At 44.3% G+C, this 16725-nt stretch overlaps 2 protein-coding genes and 1 non-coding gene across 23 annotated transcripts in view; 2 read left to right on the top strand and 1 right to left on the bottom strand.

Annotated features, from left to right (window-relative positions):
- Positions 1 to 5144, top strand: part of LIMD1 (LIM domain containing 1) — a 73446-nt gene extending 68302 nt beyond the window's left edge. For 2 of the 3 annotated variants that reach the window (XM_049716300.1, XM_049716299.1), the window contains one exon: positions 785 to 5144. In XM_049716300.1, the coding sequence (XP_049572257.1) occupies positions 785 to 1033 (249 nt within the window). In that variant the 3' untranslated portion in view covers positions 1034 to 5144. The remainder of the gene's footprint in view (positions 1 to 784) is intronic. The other variant, XM_004283838.4, reaches the window with a different exon arrangement.
- A 3424-nt stretch (positions 5145 to 8568) lies between these two features.
- TRNAR-ACG (transfer RNA arginine (anticodon ACG)) lies at positions 8569 to 8641 on the bottom strand. The gene has a single exon. It is a non-coding gene; the product is annotated as a tRNA-Arg (tRNA).
- A 283-nt stretch (positions 8642 to 8924) lies between these two features.
- Positions 8925 to 16725, top strand: part of SACM1L (SAC1 like phosphatidylinositide phosphatase) — a 74862-nt gene continuing 67061 nt past the window's right edge. For 18 of the 19 annotated variants that reach the window (XR_007479851.1, XR_007479863.1, XR_007479864.1 and 15 more), the window contains exon 1: positions 8925 to 9080. Coding sequence is in view for 1 of the 19 variants with exons in the window: in XM_004283839.3 (XP_004283887.1) it covers positions 9049 to 9080 (32 nt within the window). In the remaining 18 variants the exon portion in view is untranslated. Of the gene's footprint in view, positions 9081 to 9966; positions 10080 to 16725 lie in introns of those variants that run through there. The other variant, XM_033413209.2, reaches the window with a different exon arrangement.

The raw sequence follows: 16725 nt of genomic DNA, 5'->3' as shown, positions 1-16725 counted from the left end.
GTGGTGGGGGGAGGGAGGTTGGAGAAGATGCATAAAAGTCTTTACTGTTTTCTCCATGTTTGTAACCACCAAGTCCTGAGCCGGTCACAGCTGCTCTCCCTGAAGCCACAGAGTGGGAGGGTCACGGGGAGTGTGGGTTTCAGGTCCTTTTGGGGGGCCAGATTGTCAGGCAGGTGTGTGATTTGAGGAATAGACTCCCTCCCCTCCAGCTTGTAGTCTGTTCTATCTGCCGGGAACCCCTTTCTCAACCGAGCCCTGAAAATCATGAAGAAACCCCCCTTGGAAACAGGCATGTTGCTGGTTGGTGTAAAGGCAGGTGGAGCCCATCTGTCCCTTCTCTGTTGTGTCACACCCCAGGCTGAAGGAGTCACTGGTGCCCCATGACTGTCAGGAGAGCCAGAGGTTGTGAAGGGTGCAAACGCGTTAAGTGCTTGTGAAATTTCAACCAGAATTAAGTGGATTCACCCAAGGAAGGAGATTTATTTTGTGATGCTGTGGGTAGGGAGAACAATGAGTGTGGGTGACATATAGCTTGATCCCACTGCCAGCATGGAAGAAATAGGTGGGAATCACTGTTGGTTGGTACCCCAGGTGCTGGAAAAAAAGGTAAAGACACTTGCTCAACTGTGCTTTTATTCAACCCAATATATACAAAACGTTATCGCTTCAACATGCAGTTGAGAGAAAAAAATTTTCCTGAGATATTTTATATCCTTTTTCTGTCCTAAGTTTTGGAAATCTGGTGTGTGTGTTTGCACTGACATGACATCTCATTTCTGACCAGCCCCATTCCAAGTGCCGGAGAGCTTCATGTGGCCAGTGTTGGACAGTACAGTCCAGACCCTCACTGGGCTGGAGCTGCGTGTCTCCGCACCGGCATTTTTTTTTGCCCGGAAAGAATCACACAGCGCCCTCTGCTGGTTGTACGGGACTGTGTGTGGCCTTTGTGTCACTCTTGCAGTCTGTTTTGTTTTGTTTCGTCACCACTGGATATTTTTGCCTCACCCCAGGACTGCGGTCTGGAGCTCAATGATGAAGATGGTCACCGCTGCTACCCCCTGGAGGACCACCTGTTCTGTCACTCCTGCCACATCAAGAGGCTGGAGAAGGGTCACTCATCCACAGCCCTTCACCAGCACCACTTCTAGCCAGAGCCTCCTGCAGATCTCATGGTGGGGAGGAGCCAGGGTTGCACCATGAGGAGTCCGCGGGTTAATTCCTGTCACCCCTGGGGACGGATTGGGATTGGGGGAGTGGAAGGGAGGCAGGTGCCTTTCCTTTAAACAAGGAGGGGATCCCTGCTGGTCTGGGATTATGTATTTTTTTCACTGCTGCCACACCCTCATCAGATTACTCAGGAAGAAACCCCAGCAAGCGCGTGGCATGTGACAGGAGATCTCATTAGTGTGACTGAATGAACCTTCCTGTCCCCTCTGGGAAGAGTTCACACTTCAGTGGGAAAGGTTTGCACTGAAGAGAGATTTCAGGTGCCGATATGTTCAATCCTTTCCCTCCCCTTTGGAAAATACCTGCACCCAAACACCCCCTCCCAACCCCTCCCCCGCCCCACACACACCATAATTTAAGATTTCCTTCCACTCCAGAGCTTCAGTTCTTCTGTAGAATGGCTGCAAATTTTAATTGCATCATCGCAAGAGGGATGCTCTGACATGTGCTTTGTATCTTAGGAAGAATTCACTTGGTAAAGCAGAGCCAAGGTTTGAAATAAGTGAGACGGGGTTTTCTCCTTGTAGCCTAATATCATTCTGTGTGCCCCTGGAAATCTTCACTCCTTTAAAGGCAGCTGGCGGCCTGATGGAGGATTGATCCTGTTCTAGGAAAGTGTGCTTTGGGATGAGAACTTGGTGCAGGCGCCAGGCCTCTTTTGCCCGCCTGTTGTGCTTTTTTTCCTCTGGAGCTCTCAAGAATCTGGGACTTCAGAGTTCCCCCTGCAAAGGCTGGTCTCGGGATCTTTCGTGGGGATCCTCTTATGCCTATTTTCGCTTCTTTAACAATGGACTTTGGGGAAGTGTGCCCACATACTGAGACCTGACCCCTTATTCATGAGGAGAGTTTTTGTGTGTAAGATCTCAAAGCCAGCCTGGGAGAGAGTGCCTGAGCATAAGTTATGATATTCATTTCACAGGTCCCTCTCTTGCCAATTCAGGTATTATGCTTGAAGAAACCAGTATAAGGTACACTGCTTTTGTCTGTTTTTTTTTTCTTTCTGTAAAAATTGTTTCCCTCTACTTTCAGTCTCCCACACACAAAAAATACCTCACAGATAAGAGCTTCAGATTAAGGAGGAATTTGGCCATCACACTGGACTCAGCCAGTGTGTGTTAGGAACCTCTGGCTTCACCCAGGTCAGACCAGTGGGTCAGGGCACTGTAATCTTAACTAAAGTTCAGCTGGGAATAGATCTGATTGATACTGGGTGCTCCTGCCTTATGCATTTCATCATGCTGGCTCCCCAGGATGGCAAGGGCTAAGGGAGGGCCACCTACTGGCAGGATTTCAAGGCCACCTCTGCACTGAAGAGGCAAAATGTGCCCTGTGTGTCACACTCCTGAGGCCAGAGGTCAATACCCCTGGGTATTTCAATGAGAAGAAAGTGTGAGAAAAAGGTTGGCTGGCATTTGGCTTCTCAGCCCACAGGGAGGGACCCTGGGCCTTGTCACAGGAGGGCAGGGGCCATCTCACGACTGCCAGCCAGGCTGGGAGCATCTGCTCTCTGCCGCCTCACCTCACATCCAGAGGGAGGGGATTGGGTGGCTGGGGCCTCGGAGGGCGTCAGTGGAACCCAAAGGCACAGGGACTCACAGACTATTCACTGGGCCCAGTTCTAAGCCTCTAAACCATGCTTTGACTCCTTTGGTAGCAGTTGCCTGTAAGAAGCACAGAAATGGCACCATGAATTGTCTTTTCCATTTTTGTTAAATTCATTCTGCTGGAATCCTTTGGCCAGATGTCACTTCAGCCCAAGCTGTGTGATTCTATTGGTTCCTTTCCACAGGCTGAGCCTCCTAAAAACCCATGAATGTTTATAGGAGGGCTAAAAATCCAGGGGGCTGGGGAGGTGAACCCTGGGGTCCCCCCTCCCTTCCCAGCACACCATCCAGCTCAGCCTTGGCAAGGCTGGTGGGCAGATGGAGCCAGCCAGTATGTCTCAACCTGTCTCTGCCAACCTAGGATTATTTCTGGCCTTGATGACACACCTTTGCTCCACTATCAAGTCAAGCAGAGGAAAGAAAATTGCCTTGGAGCCACATCAGAAGTAGCAGGGATTTGTTTGCAACTTGGTAACAGTTGACCCTTGAACAGCATGGGTTTGAACTGCATGGGTCCATTTATATGTGGATAATTTTCAGTAGTAAATACTGCAGTCAGTACTACACGAGATCTGTGGTTGGTTGAATCCACGCTGCAGAGGGACCACGGTTACGGACGGCCGACTGTAAGTTATATGAGGATTAACCCTTAAGTTGTTCAAGGCATAACTGTAGTTTAAAAATCTGATTCACTTTTTAAATGAAATTTTTTTTTTTTTTTACGGTACGCGGGCCTCTCACCGCTGTGGCCTCTCCCGTTGCAGAGCACAGGCTCCGGATGCGCAGGCTCAGCGGCCATGGCTCACGGGCCCAGCCGCTCCACGGCACGCGGGATCCTCCCGGACCGGGGCACGAACCCGCGTCCCCTGCATCGGCAGGCGGACTCCCAACCACTGCGCCACCAGGGAAGCCCCTAAATGAAATTTTTAAAGTGTCCTTGATTGAGGCAATTTTGATATCTCAGCAAATATTTTATACTGCTGAAGAAGAACAATAAGAGAATTTCTAGACACCCTAGAAATCTGAGAGGCAACTTCTCTTTACTGTCAGTGTCCCTGGAGAGGGTAATGGGTAGGAATCTCCTACCAGTTTTGTCTCCTCCTCAGGCCCTTGCAAAAAAGCCATGAATAGATGCCCACTTACCTGGTATTTTAAACTTTCTATAAATTATTAGCCAAATAGAGCTATAATGGGGTTGTATTTATAGGCATGTAGAAAGAACACACAAGCACTTCGTAGACCAGGATGAATAAGTTTGTTTTAAAAGGTAGAGCAGATAGCCTTGAGTTCCCTAGATGACTCGTGGACTTTAGATAAACAAGAATTATGGCCTGATTCCAGATGCCAAAGCCAGCCTCCAGCCTTCTCCCTTGCCTCACTTTGCCCTCTAGTTTTTTCTTGTCATTTCCCCCCCCCAGCTAGGGTCATTCAAAAACGGCCTGAGTGATCTGAGAAAAGCCAGGAATGCAGTTTGGCCTGTCATAGCAGGATCCTCTCTCTCTGACATTATCCTCCCATCTGTGGTTGAGTAGAGAGTGATTTGTTCATTTTTCACACAGAAGGGCATTGAGTCCTGTTGGGTCGTTGCCTGCACGTGGCGGCAGGACTTTCCATTTCTCCGTGGTTAGTGCTTGAGCGAAAGCCTCTTTCGGCTGAGTCCACTGAGGTTGTGCCACTGAGTCCTGGGTGGCCGGTGGGATTACCAAGGAGTTCTGATTGCTTTCAAGTGCTGCCATCACCTTGTTTCCGTGGACTTGAGTTACCCAAGATGAAAAACAGAAATGTTAGAATTTGAGAGAATGATCTGGAATTCACACTCCTTTGCAGGCTGTTTTTGTGTGCCGTTTCCCACGTGTGTGAAAGTATGAGAGCTATGATGGCTGCTAGTGCCCTTGCAAAGAATGTGTGCAAGACTTGACCCCAAACCATTGTTGCTTGATGCACTTGTTAGAACTGTGGACCAGGAAACCAAGTGCTTTGTATTCTCCTTTGTGCCAGGAATGAGTCCTAATTTCCCAGTTACTATTGGAAGTAACTTTTAAAAGCAGTAGGAAAAAGATGAGGAAGATGTGTTAGCTATCAATTGTTCTGAGCCAGAACTGGACAGATATGGGAAATTTCTATATAGTGTATGAAAATTTCACTCTGCAGGGAAATTATTTTCCCCTGTGTCTCTTCTTTTACTTTAATTGATTCAAAATATTGTTCCTGTAAAATTATTCAAAATTTTACTGTTACTATAAAATTATTCAGAATATTGTTACCATAAAATTATTCAAAATATTGTTAACTATAAAATTATTCAAAAATTTACTGTTACTATAAAATTATTCCAAATATCATGACAATAAAACTGCCTTAATTTGTAGACTATTAAAGTGATCTCCAACATAATCATGTTTACTGGGTCTGCTTTTGTGTGTATGGAGTAAGCAGATGGGGCTTTTTGCTAATGGGATTTGGTCTTTTAGAGCTCTCGATTCTTTTTTTTTCTTTCTTTCTGTTCCATTATGGTTGATCACAGGACATTGAATATAGTTCCCTGTGCTATACAGTAGGACCTTGTTGTTTATCCATTCTGTATGTAATAGTTTGCATCTGCTAATCCCAAACTCCCAGTACAACTCTCCCCCGCCCCTTTGCCCCTTGGCAACCACAAGTCTGTTCACTATGTCTGTGAGTCTGTTTCTGTTTCGTAGATAAGTTCATTTGTGTCATATTTTAGATTCCACTTAAAAGTGATATCATATGATATTTGTCATTTCTGCCTTACTTCACTTAGTATGATAATCTCTAGGTCCATCCATGTAGCTGCAAATGGCATTATTTCATTCTTTTTTACGTCTGAGAGCTCTGGATTCTTAAAGAAATATTCGGGCGTTGAAACTGTGTAGGGTCTCAGATTTTATCCTACTGGCAAGCTAATAAGCTAGCATGCCATGGTTTTGTGGATCCTGGCAGAAGTTGTAAGACTCCTGGGTCAGAGACAAAGGACACTTTATTACTCACAGTAGCAGCAGTAGCATTTCACACTGTAAGCCTTTGCACTAGCTGCCTGAGCTCCAGTTCCTACAGGGCCCCGTGAAGAGGGCCAGGTGATACCTGCATATGCGGTGGGCTGTGTTACAAGAGGAAACCCAAGCTTAGAGAACCACAATCTTTTATAAATGGGCAGTAAACCTGCCTGACTTTTGCTCCAGAGAGAGACACTATCTCTTCCAACCAAGTCTGTTTACCACTCAAACATCCTTGAAAAGGTAGTCTGGAAGTAAGGCAGTGCCTCCCTCACAAGGTGTGTAGGAATGTGAGAGACGCTTAGAGAATCGTCTTTCAGTCTTTCAAGCATCCAGTTTCTTCACCTGGGACCTTATTATTGAGACTTTTCAGGTCATGCTCAAAACGGTGGTCGTTTTGTCTCCTTCCCTTTTGTGTATGTTACTGTTTTTTCTAATGAGGTTATGACCAAAGAATTCCAGAGGTGAGTGACCCTCTAGATTTAAGGCAACCACATACAGGAAGGCAGGACTTGCAGAGGGAAGGGGCAAGCAATGAGAGAGTGGCTATTCCGATCTTACAAGTGCAGGCTGCTGCTTTTCTATGACCCTGATGCTACAAGGGATGAAGATGTAGTCAGGGGAAATGTTGTCTGGGCCAGGGTGTGCCCAGGACTAGAGACGAGGTCTCCCGATTGCTAACTAGCATGGGAGAAGGGGTGAGGAGCCAAGGTATGTGATTGCCATCTATACCCAGACAGGGAATAGCCCTGAGTCGACTCATGTGGTCAACCCTCTGGTGCACAATAAGCCCTCGGGCGGGGTGGCTTTGGGGTCAAAAGCCTGGATTCAAGTTGTAACTCAGGCTCCACCACCAAACTGCTCAATGAACGTAAGCAAATTTAGTTCCCTCATCTGTAAAAATGGGGATAACAACTGAACTTACCTTACAGGACTATTGTGGAATTGACTGAATTAGTCCAAGTAACGAGCTTAGAGCTCTTAATTTTTCAATAATAGTCACAGGTTTTAAGACTTACTTGATCTTTCCATTGGGACAACTAACAAAATAAATTACAAATGGGTTAAAGTACATGGACAAAACGATACAAACACAATTTGAAAAGAGCAACAGAAGAAACCATAGGGTAAATATTGGTAAACTGGAATATATAAAAGTGAAAATTACTTGAGGTTCAAAAATATTATAAGGAAAAGGAAAATATAAAAGATAAGCTAAAAATTGCAATGCGTTCAATAGCTGAAGAATTAATATCCTTAATATACTTAAAAGTTTAACAAATCTATAAGAAGAAAATGAGTACATATATCAAGAGAAAATATATACATCAAGTAATATAAGTAAAAGGAAGTTCCGTTTTTCAGTTAAGAAAAGTGCAAAAAAATCATAATGAAATTTATAATACTCAGTGTTAGCATGCAAGGAAACTGATGCTATTGATGGAAATGTGTATTTGTTTAAATTTTTTGGCAGGCAACTTGAAAATATATACCAAAGTCTTAAAAAGTCCATGAAATGGACCTTAAAAATGTCTCTCTGATCATTCAACATCTAAAAATTTATAAGATATCAGAAATAATTCAACATAGCATTATTTTTAAAAAAGTGTTAAACTGACAACAACCCAGATTCCCAACAAAGAGGGTAATGTTTAAAATATCTAGTTTTTTTATGGGTTATCTTCAAAGAATGTTTAATGACCATAAATCTCAGACCCAAAGCTAAGGGGACAAAATGAGAACACAAAGACATTTGTGACAAAACCCCAAATTTGGAAAAAATACGTGTGTAGGTTTATATTAAAAAGTGTGGAAGAAAAGTAAAGTCCATAAGGAAAAAAAATTATGACGTTAATAGTAATGACGGCGGGGGCGGGGATTATGACGTTAATAATAATTATCTCGGGATGGGAATTTGCGTTTTTTTGATTCCCAGTACTTTTCTGTATTTTACAAGTTTCCTGTAATTTGTTCAGGAGGAAAAAACGTTATATTGGAGAGATTAATTGATCGATTGAATGATTAGTTATGGGCAGTGTCGGATGTTTCCGCCACTCTTCAGGTTTGACTCTCCTTTCCGCCACAGACCTTTCGGTCCTTCTCAGGTCTTCCACCCAGGCGCCAATAGAATGAGGGGTAATATATAATACTAGATTACCTGGGGTCTTCGTACTGCAAAAACACCCATGTGCTAAGGTTTCCCGATTCACTGGGGACCAGGAGCTCTCAAGGGACAGGGCTGCAGACTCCGATCACCTTGCGGACCCCCTCTAACGCGCGCAGCCGCACTGCAGCGTTCGCGTCTCCGGGACAGGTTACAGCCAGAGCTCACCAGATCCTGGTAAACTGGGACTGTGCCGCTTTTTACGTCACCGTAGGGGTTCTGCTCCACGGGAAAAAGGGCCAGAGCTGCTGCCTTAAATGCGCTTTTGTGTCATCCGCTAGCTAACCTCGGGCCACAGCACGCCCCCCTACTGCAAACTACCACCATTCTAGGTGTGTTTTCCCACATGTAACCCATTTACAGAGTCTCCTCGTGTGCATCATTAACTAGGACGCTTTGCAGTTTACAAACCACCTCACACAACTCCGGCTTCCAAACACAGCTTAAAAGATGACATTTCGGGCACAGTAGCGTTAAAATTCAAGATATTTAACCTTCACACCAGAGTCCTAAGGACGTCCTGTAACATCAAACCCAGTTGTGGCTAAAAAGTACGCGTCGAGCCAGCCAGGAGTCGAACCTAGAATCTTCTGATCCGTAGTCAGACGCGTTATCCATTGCGCCACTGGCCCCGTACTAACAAAAACGCCACTGTAGCATAGATCACGCCTTACGCATCTACGATAGGCTCCCCGACACTAGCGCTGCGCTTCGCCCCTGCGCCGGGCGTCACGGCGCTGGTCCACAGCTCCCAAGGCTCCGCCTTTCCCCCACCATGCGCTCCGCCAATCCGCAGCGGTGACGTCACGGCGCTCTTCGGCGCACTCCCATCCACCGCATCGGACTGCGCCTTTAGCGTTCTATAGCGCGCGCGCTAAGTTTGTCCACGGCCGTCTCCCGTTCGGGAGCAGCCCGGCCGGGCAGGGAGAGGAGGTGGGACGAGGCGGGGCGTTGCGGCCGCCGTGCCAGGGTGACCGGTTTCGCTGTATTCGAGGTGGCGGGGCGGGCGGAAAGAGCAGGGAGGAGGCCGTGGTGCAGGATGGCGGCAACAACCTACGAGCGGCTGAAGCTGTGAGTTCCGCGGGCCGGAAGCCGTTGCCCGAAAGGGTCTGCGGGGCGGCGGGTGGGGCGGCAGGTGTGGGCCGCCGGCAGCGGGGAGGCTTCCTGAGTTCCGGGGCGGCGGGCCGGGTGTGGGAACCCCGCGCGCTCCCCGCCTTACTCGCCGGGCGCGGCCGCTCGAGGCGCCGCACCCGAGTCGCCACAGGCCCGGGAGCGGCTGTCCCGCCAGCTTTTCTCCACTCAACTCGGCCTCAGAGGCCACGGCGGGGGACCGAAGCTGCGCACCGTCTTCCGGCGAGCCCGGCTCGCCGTTTGGATGCAGCCCTTCGGGGCACGCTCCTCCCCACTTTATTTTATTTTTTATTGTTTGGAGAGGTGGCGGCTAAATTTATCCTTATCGCTTAGGAGAGAAAACGAGAAGTTTTTTTCTTATTTCATGGACCCATAGCAGCACGGATAGCAGCATGTTAGAGGCCACACACAAATGGATAAACCTTTATCTGGGCATTGAAGCCTTCGTGACCGGTCTTGAGGATGCATGAAAAATTTAAAGTACAGTCAATACTCTTAAGGTCCTAAAAGGTTTACTTGGCTTTAAATATTATACCGCCCAAGCATAAAGCAGATTGTTAGGTCCACGTGGACAGCCAGGGGCTACTGTAGAGAATTTTGGCCCTGTAAATTGACTTTTCGGTAAAGCCAAGCTCTTGAGGCTCTGAGAAATAGGCTCTGGTTGTTAGAGTTGTAAATTAGGTATTTGTAGGGTTTGGGGTTCGTCCTGGGTTTAAAACAAAAGCAAAAACATGATTTCCCTTAGCATTACTATCAGCCCCTATGCTTTTCTTGTCTGTGAATAACTTTGTTCTACTCACTTTGTGTTTAATGCTTTACCTCTAGACTGAAAATCCAGTGACCACATCTCAGAAAGTCTTTGGCAACAGAAGCAGATGTGATTATTGAGAAGCTTATCTATCCCTAAATAAGTTAAAACATCTTGGGACTTAGGCACAGGTATCGCATTTCCTATACAAGGATATGAGGACATCAAAATGTGGTTTGGGCACTTCCTATGCTCCCCAGAACCTCAAGCTCACTTAACTTTCTGGAAGGTTCAGTTAAAAGTTAGGGCTGCAGAATTGGAAGTGAGGCCATCTCGACATCAGATGTTTTGCATAAAAGAAGATTACTTTTTCCTCAGTCCACCCCCCCCCTTACCACTTATCTTCACTGTAATTCCCTTGAAAACCCCCAGCTGCACACTTCCCTCCACATTTTCCTTGTTAGGTTTCCTTATTCTCTCCCGGTTCCCCATCACAAGGTGATCACCTTGTTGGTGAATGAGTCTAGGAAAGTGTCTTTGACTGAGGTACTGGCGGGGCCAGTGTCACGTGTGCTGTGTTGGCTAATTAGGTTATTGTTGTCTACCTGATAGTCACTAAAGGGTTTTAATGTGATCCTACACCAGGTCTCAGTTGTGTTTAAGAAATATGGAGCCTTGGCTTGATTGCCGCTCAGCGTTAGGTTACGAAATGCAATCGAATTTTCCTGTGGCAAAGATTGAATGGGATGGAGAACTTGAGAGTTACGATGATAACTGCCAAGGAGGCAATAAATGCACCAGTCCAGACCTTAAAAAAAAAAAAGCTCTGTATCCATAAAAGAGAAAGGAAATTTGGCACTGAAGTGGTGACGCTGATGTTTTTGTATTGATTTTTTTGAGAAGTGGAAACTATAAATTTGTTTGGGGGAAAAAGTAAATCTGGGGTTATATGAAAGTCATTCTCTAATTTTTCAGTGCTTAACTTTTTTCCCTGAAAAAAAATAGTTCTAAATGCTTCTGTAAATGAAGATACAACTTTTTTACAACTTTGTTTTTCTTTGCCAAGGAGTTTGTGAGTTGGAGTCTCTGCTCATTTCTTTTGTTTGGCCCTTGCTGCTCTGAGGCGTGGTTTTAAAATGTGGCCTCCGACCTAAGGTGTATTCTTTTTTAGATGCATTGGAGGTGGAAGTGGTTTCTGATCCATATAAGAATTATAGGACATAATGGCCATTTTTAAAAGTGCCTAGAGATATGTTTTAAGGAAGATCCGTACAAGAGATAGTTTGATTATTGTATTATGAAAGTATTGTTATTGGGTTCATTTAAATATCGAAGTGCTTGGGATTTTAAAAATTTGTTCTGTGTTATGCCATACATTTTTTCCAGTCCATCTCTGTCCTGTGGTGTTCACCTTCCTAATGCCCTAAGTTTCATCCTCTACTCTCCCGCTTACAATCTCCAGTTCCATTTTATTGACTTACAGGAATAAGCCCACATTTCTTAGCCACCTGTATTCTAGCCTCTTCACAGTCTATCCCCTAACCTTATTTCCCATAACTGCCCAGTGCTTTTTTTTCTTCCTTTTTTTCCCTTTCACCAGACTTGGACACCCTCTTTTTGCTTCAAGCTTGGGCTTATTTTGATCTTTCTATCCAGAATGTTTTCTTCCTCTCTTCCCCTCTTTACATGCTGATCACATCTATGGTAGAGCCGAGACAACTCTGGTTTTTTAAGTCAGAACAGACTTAGATTTATTTAGACTTAGATTCACCTGCTGTTTGCTTTGTGTCCTGACCATGTTACTTAATCTCTCTGAATGGGGTTTTCATCTGTAAAATGGGAACGTTTCTACTTCACAGTATTATAAGGACTGAAAGAGCGTAGATGAAACCAGCATACTTAACAGATACTCCTCGTCTCTGCGAAGCCTTTTTTCCAATGTCTTTTCCTTCACTGAGCTCCCATAACAGTCTACTGTCACAGGAACTAGACACCAAACGTCTATATGAGTTTTCACATTGTCTCTTACGATTCATTAGCAGTGTACTTACTGTCTGATGGACACGAGGACTGAAAGAATGATCGAGCCATAGCACTGTTTGAACCACTCACTTTGCTGCCTAGAAATGATGAAGTCATTAATAAATACTTTGTTTCTCCAACTAGGTTACAAGTATGTAGAACATATTAGAAACACCTTAACATTGATTTCTTCTCTAGTCCTCAGTTCCTAACGTAAAGCCTGGTGCATTGCAGGTCCTCAGTGGATCACCTAAGTAAATGAAAAGAACTTTCCTCGGACATGGTATAGAAATGAGTTACTTAACAACTGAAAATAATTGACATGTTCATTATGGATTTTTGATGTAGAAAACAATATTGATTTGTTCAGAATTTAAAATTTATACTATTTAAACATCCAGGCAGTTCTTAATATTCCTATTTTGCAACTCCTTTTTTCATTTAAAATCATTTGTGTAAGCCTTTGTAATGTCAAACAGTGATAAGTTTGAAATTGCAAGACAATTAACAGAAATCCATGATTGGAAACCTTTAAAGCATTTTTTTTCCTTTTAAAGGTCAGGTGAAAAAAGTGTAAGGCAGAAAGTGAATCAGGTTGCAGCTTCTATCTGAAGAAACATTGTTTCCTCAGTTAAGAAGTGGACTTTCTTTTTAAAACATTGTCATAGCTGTGAGGTCAGCCAAGGGAGAGGTGATAGAATCCTGAGGACAGATGTAAACTAAGCAATTCTGTGATGAAGATATATGTAGTTTATACAGTCCAGTGAACATTCAGATTACTCACACATCTCTCTTCTTGACTGCCTTCATCCAATTCCACCTCTCCCGTCCACCCCCCCTCCCGCCCATCTCTGATAACCACAAATCTTATCTCTTTTCTTTGAGTTTGTTTTTGAAGTGTAATTGACCTACAATGCTATGTTAATTCTTGGTACACAAGATAGTGATTTGGTATTTTTGTACATTTAAAAATGGTCACCATGATAAGTCTTGTTATGATATGTCATCATACGAAGATATTACATAGTTATTGACTGTATCTCCACAGTGTACATTTCATACCCTTGACTCATTTACTGTGTTTTATAACTGGAAGTTTGTACCTTTTAATCTCCCTCACCTATTCCTTTCCTTTCCCTACCTACCTCCACTCCGGCGACCCTCTGTTCTCTGTAACTCTAACTCTGCTTCTGTTTTGTTTGTTCGCTTGTTTTTTAGATTCCATGTATAGGTAAAATCATACAGTGTTTGTCTTTCTCTTTCTGACTTATTTTACTTAGCATAATACCCTGTCGGTCCATTGGTTGTTGCAAATGGCAAGATTTCATTGTTTTGTTATGGCTGAGTACTATTCTGTTGTGTGTGTGTGTGTGTGTGTGTGTGTATATATATATATATATTTCATACATGTTTTTTATCCATTCATCTATTGATGGGCACTTGGGTTGCTTCCATATCTTGGCTTTTGTAAACAGTGTTGCATTGAACATAAGGGTACGTATATCTTTTCTAATTAGTGTTTTGTTTTCTATAGATAATTACTCAGGAATGGAATTGCTGGATCATATGGTAGTTCCATTTTTAATTTTTTGAGGAAGTGCCATACTCTTTTCCATAGTGGCTGCCCTAATTTACCAACAGTGCAGTGTTCCCTTTTCTTGACATTGTCGCCAACACTTATTGTATTTGTTGTCTTTTTGATAATAGCCATTCTGACAGGTGAGAGGTGGTTTTGATTTGCATTTCCTTCATGATTAGTGGTGTTGAGCATCTTTTCATGTGCCTATTGGCCATCTGAATATCTTCTTTGGAAAAATGTCTGTTCAGATCCTCTGCCCATGTTTTACTCAGGTTGTTCATTTTTTTTTAAACTTTATTTATTTATTTTTTAATTTATTTTTGGCTGCTTTGGGTCTTCACTGCTGCGCACGGGCTTTCTCTAGTTGCTGCACGTGTACTTCTCATTGCAGTGGCTTCTTTTTGTTGCGGAGCACAGGCTCTAGGCACGCGGGCTTCAGTGGTTGTGGCATGAGAGCTCAGTAGTTGTGGCTTGCAGGCTCTAGAGCTCAGGCTCAATAGTTGTGGTGCACGGGCTTAGTTGCTCTGCAGCATGTGGGACCAGGGCTCGAACCCATGTCCCCTGAATTGGCAGGCGGATTCTTAACCACTGCACCACCAGGGAAGTCCCTGTTCATTTTTTTTTGGATCTTGAGTTGTTTGAGTTCTTTCAATATTTTGGATATTAACCCCTTATCAGATGTATCATTTGAAAATATCTTCTCCCAGTCAGTAGGCTGCCTTTTTGTTTTATTGATAGTTTCCTTCACTGTGCAAAAGCTTTTTAGTTTGATGTAGTTACTTTTGTTTATTTTTGCTTTTGTTTCCCTTGCCTGAGGAGACATATCCAAAAAAAATATTACTAAGACTGATGTCAGAAAGCATCCTGCCTCTGTTTTCTTCTAGAGGTTTTATGGTTTCAGGTCTTATGTTTAAGTCTTTAATCCATTTTGAATTTACTTTTGTGCATAGTGTGAGAGAGTAGTCCATTTTGATTATTTTGCGTGTAGCAATCTCGTTTTCCAAGCACGCTGTCCTGGAGAATGTTCCATGTGCACTTGAAAGAAGTTCTTTCTTTTTGTTTATGTGTATATCTGTTATAGATTTTTGGTTTGTGGTTACAGTGAGGTTTATATATAGCAGTCTGTCTGTCTGTGATTATTTTAAGCTGCTGATCTCTTACGTCAGACACATTTTAACAACCCTGCATTTTTGCTCCTCTCCTCCTCCTTGTCCCGCATGTTTACTCTTTTGATATCATCTTTTATATCTTTTTGTTTCGTGTATCCCTTAACTACTTATTGTGGATGTAGGTGATTTTACTGGCTATATCCACTGGCTGCAGAGCTCATGGTGTCCCAGAGCTCGTGTTGGCCTGCTGGTGGGCAGAGCCCGGGCCCAGGGGGCTGGGCTCGGTCCTGATATGGCAGGCTGTGGGGCTGCGGTGGTCCTGGGGCTGTTGTCTGTCCACTGGTGTGTGGGGCGGGGACCTTGGGCATCCCAGGGGTGGTGCCTACACATTAGTGGGTGAGGCTGGTCCTAGGGCTAGTGCCAGACCACTGGTGGGCTGAGCTGGGTCCCAGGGTCTCTGGTGGCAGGGTCCTGGGGATCCTGGGGCTAGTACTGGGACCCTGGTGTCTAGGGGTGGTCCTGTGCCCTTTGGTGGACAGGGCTGGGTCTTGGGGCATAAGAGAGCATGTCTGCTGGTGGGTAGGTAGGGCTGTGTCTCTGCCTGGCTAGTTGATTGGCCTGAGGTGTCCCTGGTACTGATGCTGATGGAGCCAGTGTAGGCAGTGGGTGGAGCCAGGTCCTTGTGCTAGTAAGCTAGAAGGAGGACTCCAAAATGGCACGTGCCACCCCCAGTGTCCTTGTGGTAGAGTGAGCTTCTAAAGATGGCTGCCACCATCTTTGTCCCCAGGGGTGAGCCGGTTGCCTCCTGCCTCTCCAGGATCAGCAGGTGAATCTGACCCAGGCTCCTTTCATATTTTTGCTTCTGTCCTGGGTCCTGGAGCATGTGAGATTTTGTGTGTGTCCTTTAAGAGTGGAGTCTCTTATTTCCCACAGCCCTTTGGCTCTTCTGAAAGTAAGTTCCACTGGCCTTCAAAGCCAAACGTTCTAGGGGCTCATCTTTCTGATGTAGGAACCCCGAGCTGGAGAGCCCGATGTGAGGCTGGACCCCTCGCCCCTTGAGGAGAGCCTCTGCAGTTGTAATTATCCTCCCATTTGTGGGTCGCCCCCACTGTGGTATAGGTCTTGGTTACACTGGCTCTCCTCCCCTCCTACCCGTTTTGTTGTTCCTTTTTTATATCTTTAGTTGTAGAAGATCTCTTCTGCTAGTCTTCCAGTTTTTCTCATCAGTAGTTGCTCTGTAAAGAGCTGTAATTTGGTGTGCCTGTGGGAAGAGGTGAGGTCAAGGTCTTCCTGCTCTGCCATCTTGGCCACACATCTCCATGGGCCTTTATTTTCAAAGCTTAATAGGCTTTGAAGTCCATGGTCTCTGGGGTCAAGAAGAGAGAGTGCAAGCTCATGCCTATTTTGATATATCTTCCAAAATATGTGTCATCTTAACAGAAACTAGGACTCTGGGTTGATATCAAATCCCCTGTCTTGAAAGAAACTAGGTAGCATTCCTGTTCTGTTAGTTAATAGTTGATACCTATTGGATTCTGATAACCTCACCAGTTTATTTTAGTATACAGTATTACTTTGAACTTTAGAGATTTGATATCAACAGCATAGTTAATGACCAGATAATCTTCTTGGAGGGAATTTCTTTAACTTCTAAGATCTATTTCATAAATAAGTAATGTGAGAGAGTTTTACTGAAATGAGGAACATCACACCAGCTGAGGGCCATTCTTTTTGCAACAGGGAGAAGATTTTGCCTAGATTTTTGTTCATCACTGAGTCTTCTGTCTTGGTTTCCATGTACTTATTACATTGAGAACTTAGCAGAGCCTGTTGACTGGTTAATTTTGGAAAAACTCCAGGCAGAACTTGGTGTTAGTGATACTTTATAGACTTTCTATTTAGAGAACACCCTGCTTCCTCTTTCTCTTCTTATAAGTTACAGTATAACTTCAAATCCAGTTAAAATTTGACCTCTCATGATCTTTCCTTAGCTAAGAGAAAAGAAACAATTTTTAAAATTCCGTTTATTCTGTCACTGAGCCAAAGAAACATTAGTTAAGGGCCATATAGAAATAACAACTTAATGTATGTGTTTTCTGACTAATTATGTTCTATTCTCTAAGAAAA

The sequence above is a fragment of the Orcinus orca genome, chromosome 10, assembly GCF_937001465.1.
Source record: "Orcinus orca chromosome 10, mOrcOrc1.1, whole genome shotgun sequence".
In the NCBI taxonomy this organism is placed as follows: domain Eukaryota; kingdom Metazoa; phylum Chordata; class Mammalia; order Artiodactyla; family Delphinidae; genus Orcinus; species Orcinus orca.
This window is presented reverse-complemented; position numbering and strand designations above follow the sequence as displayed.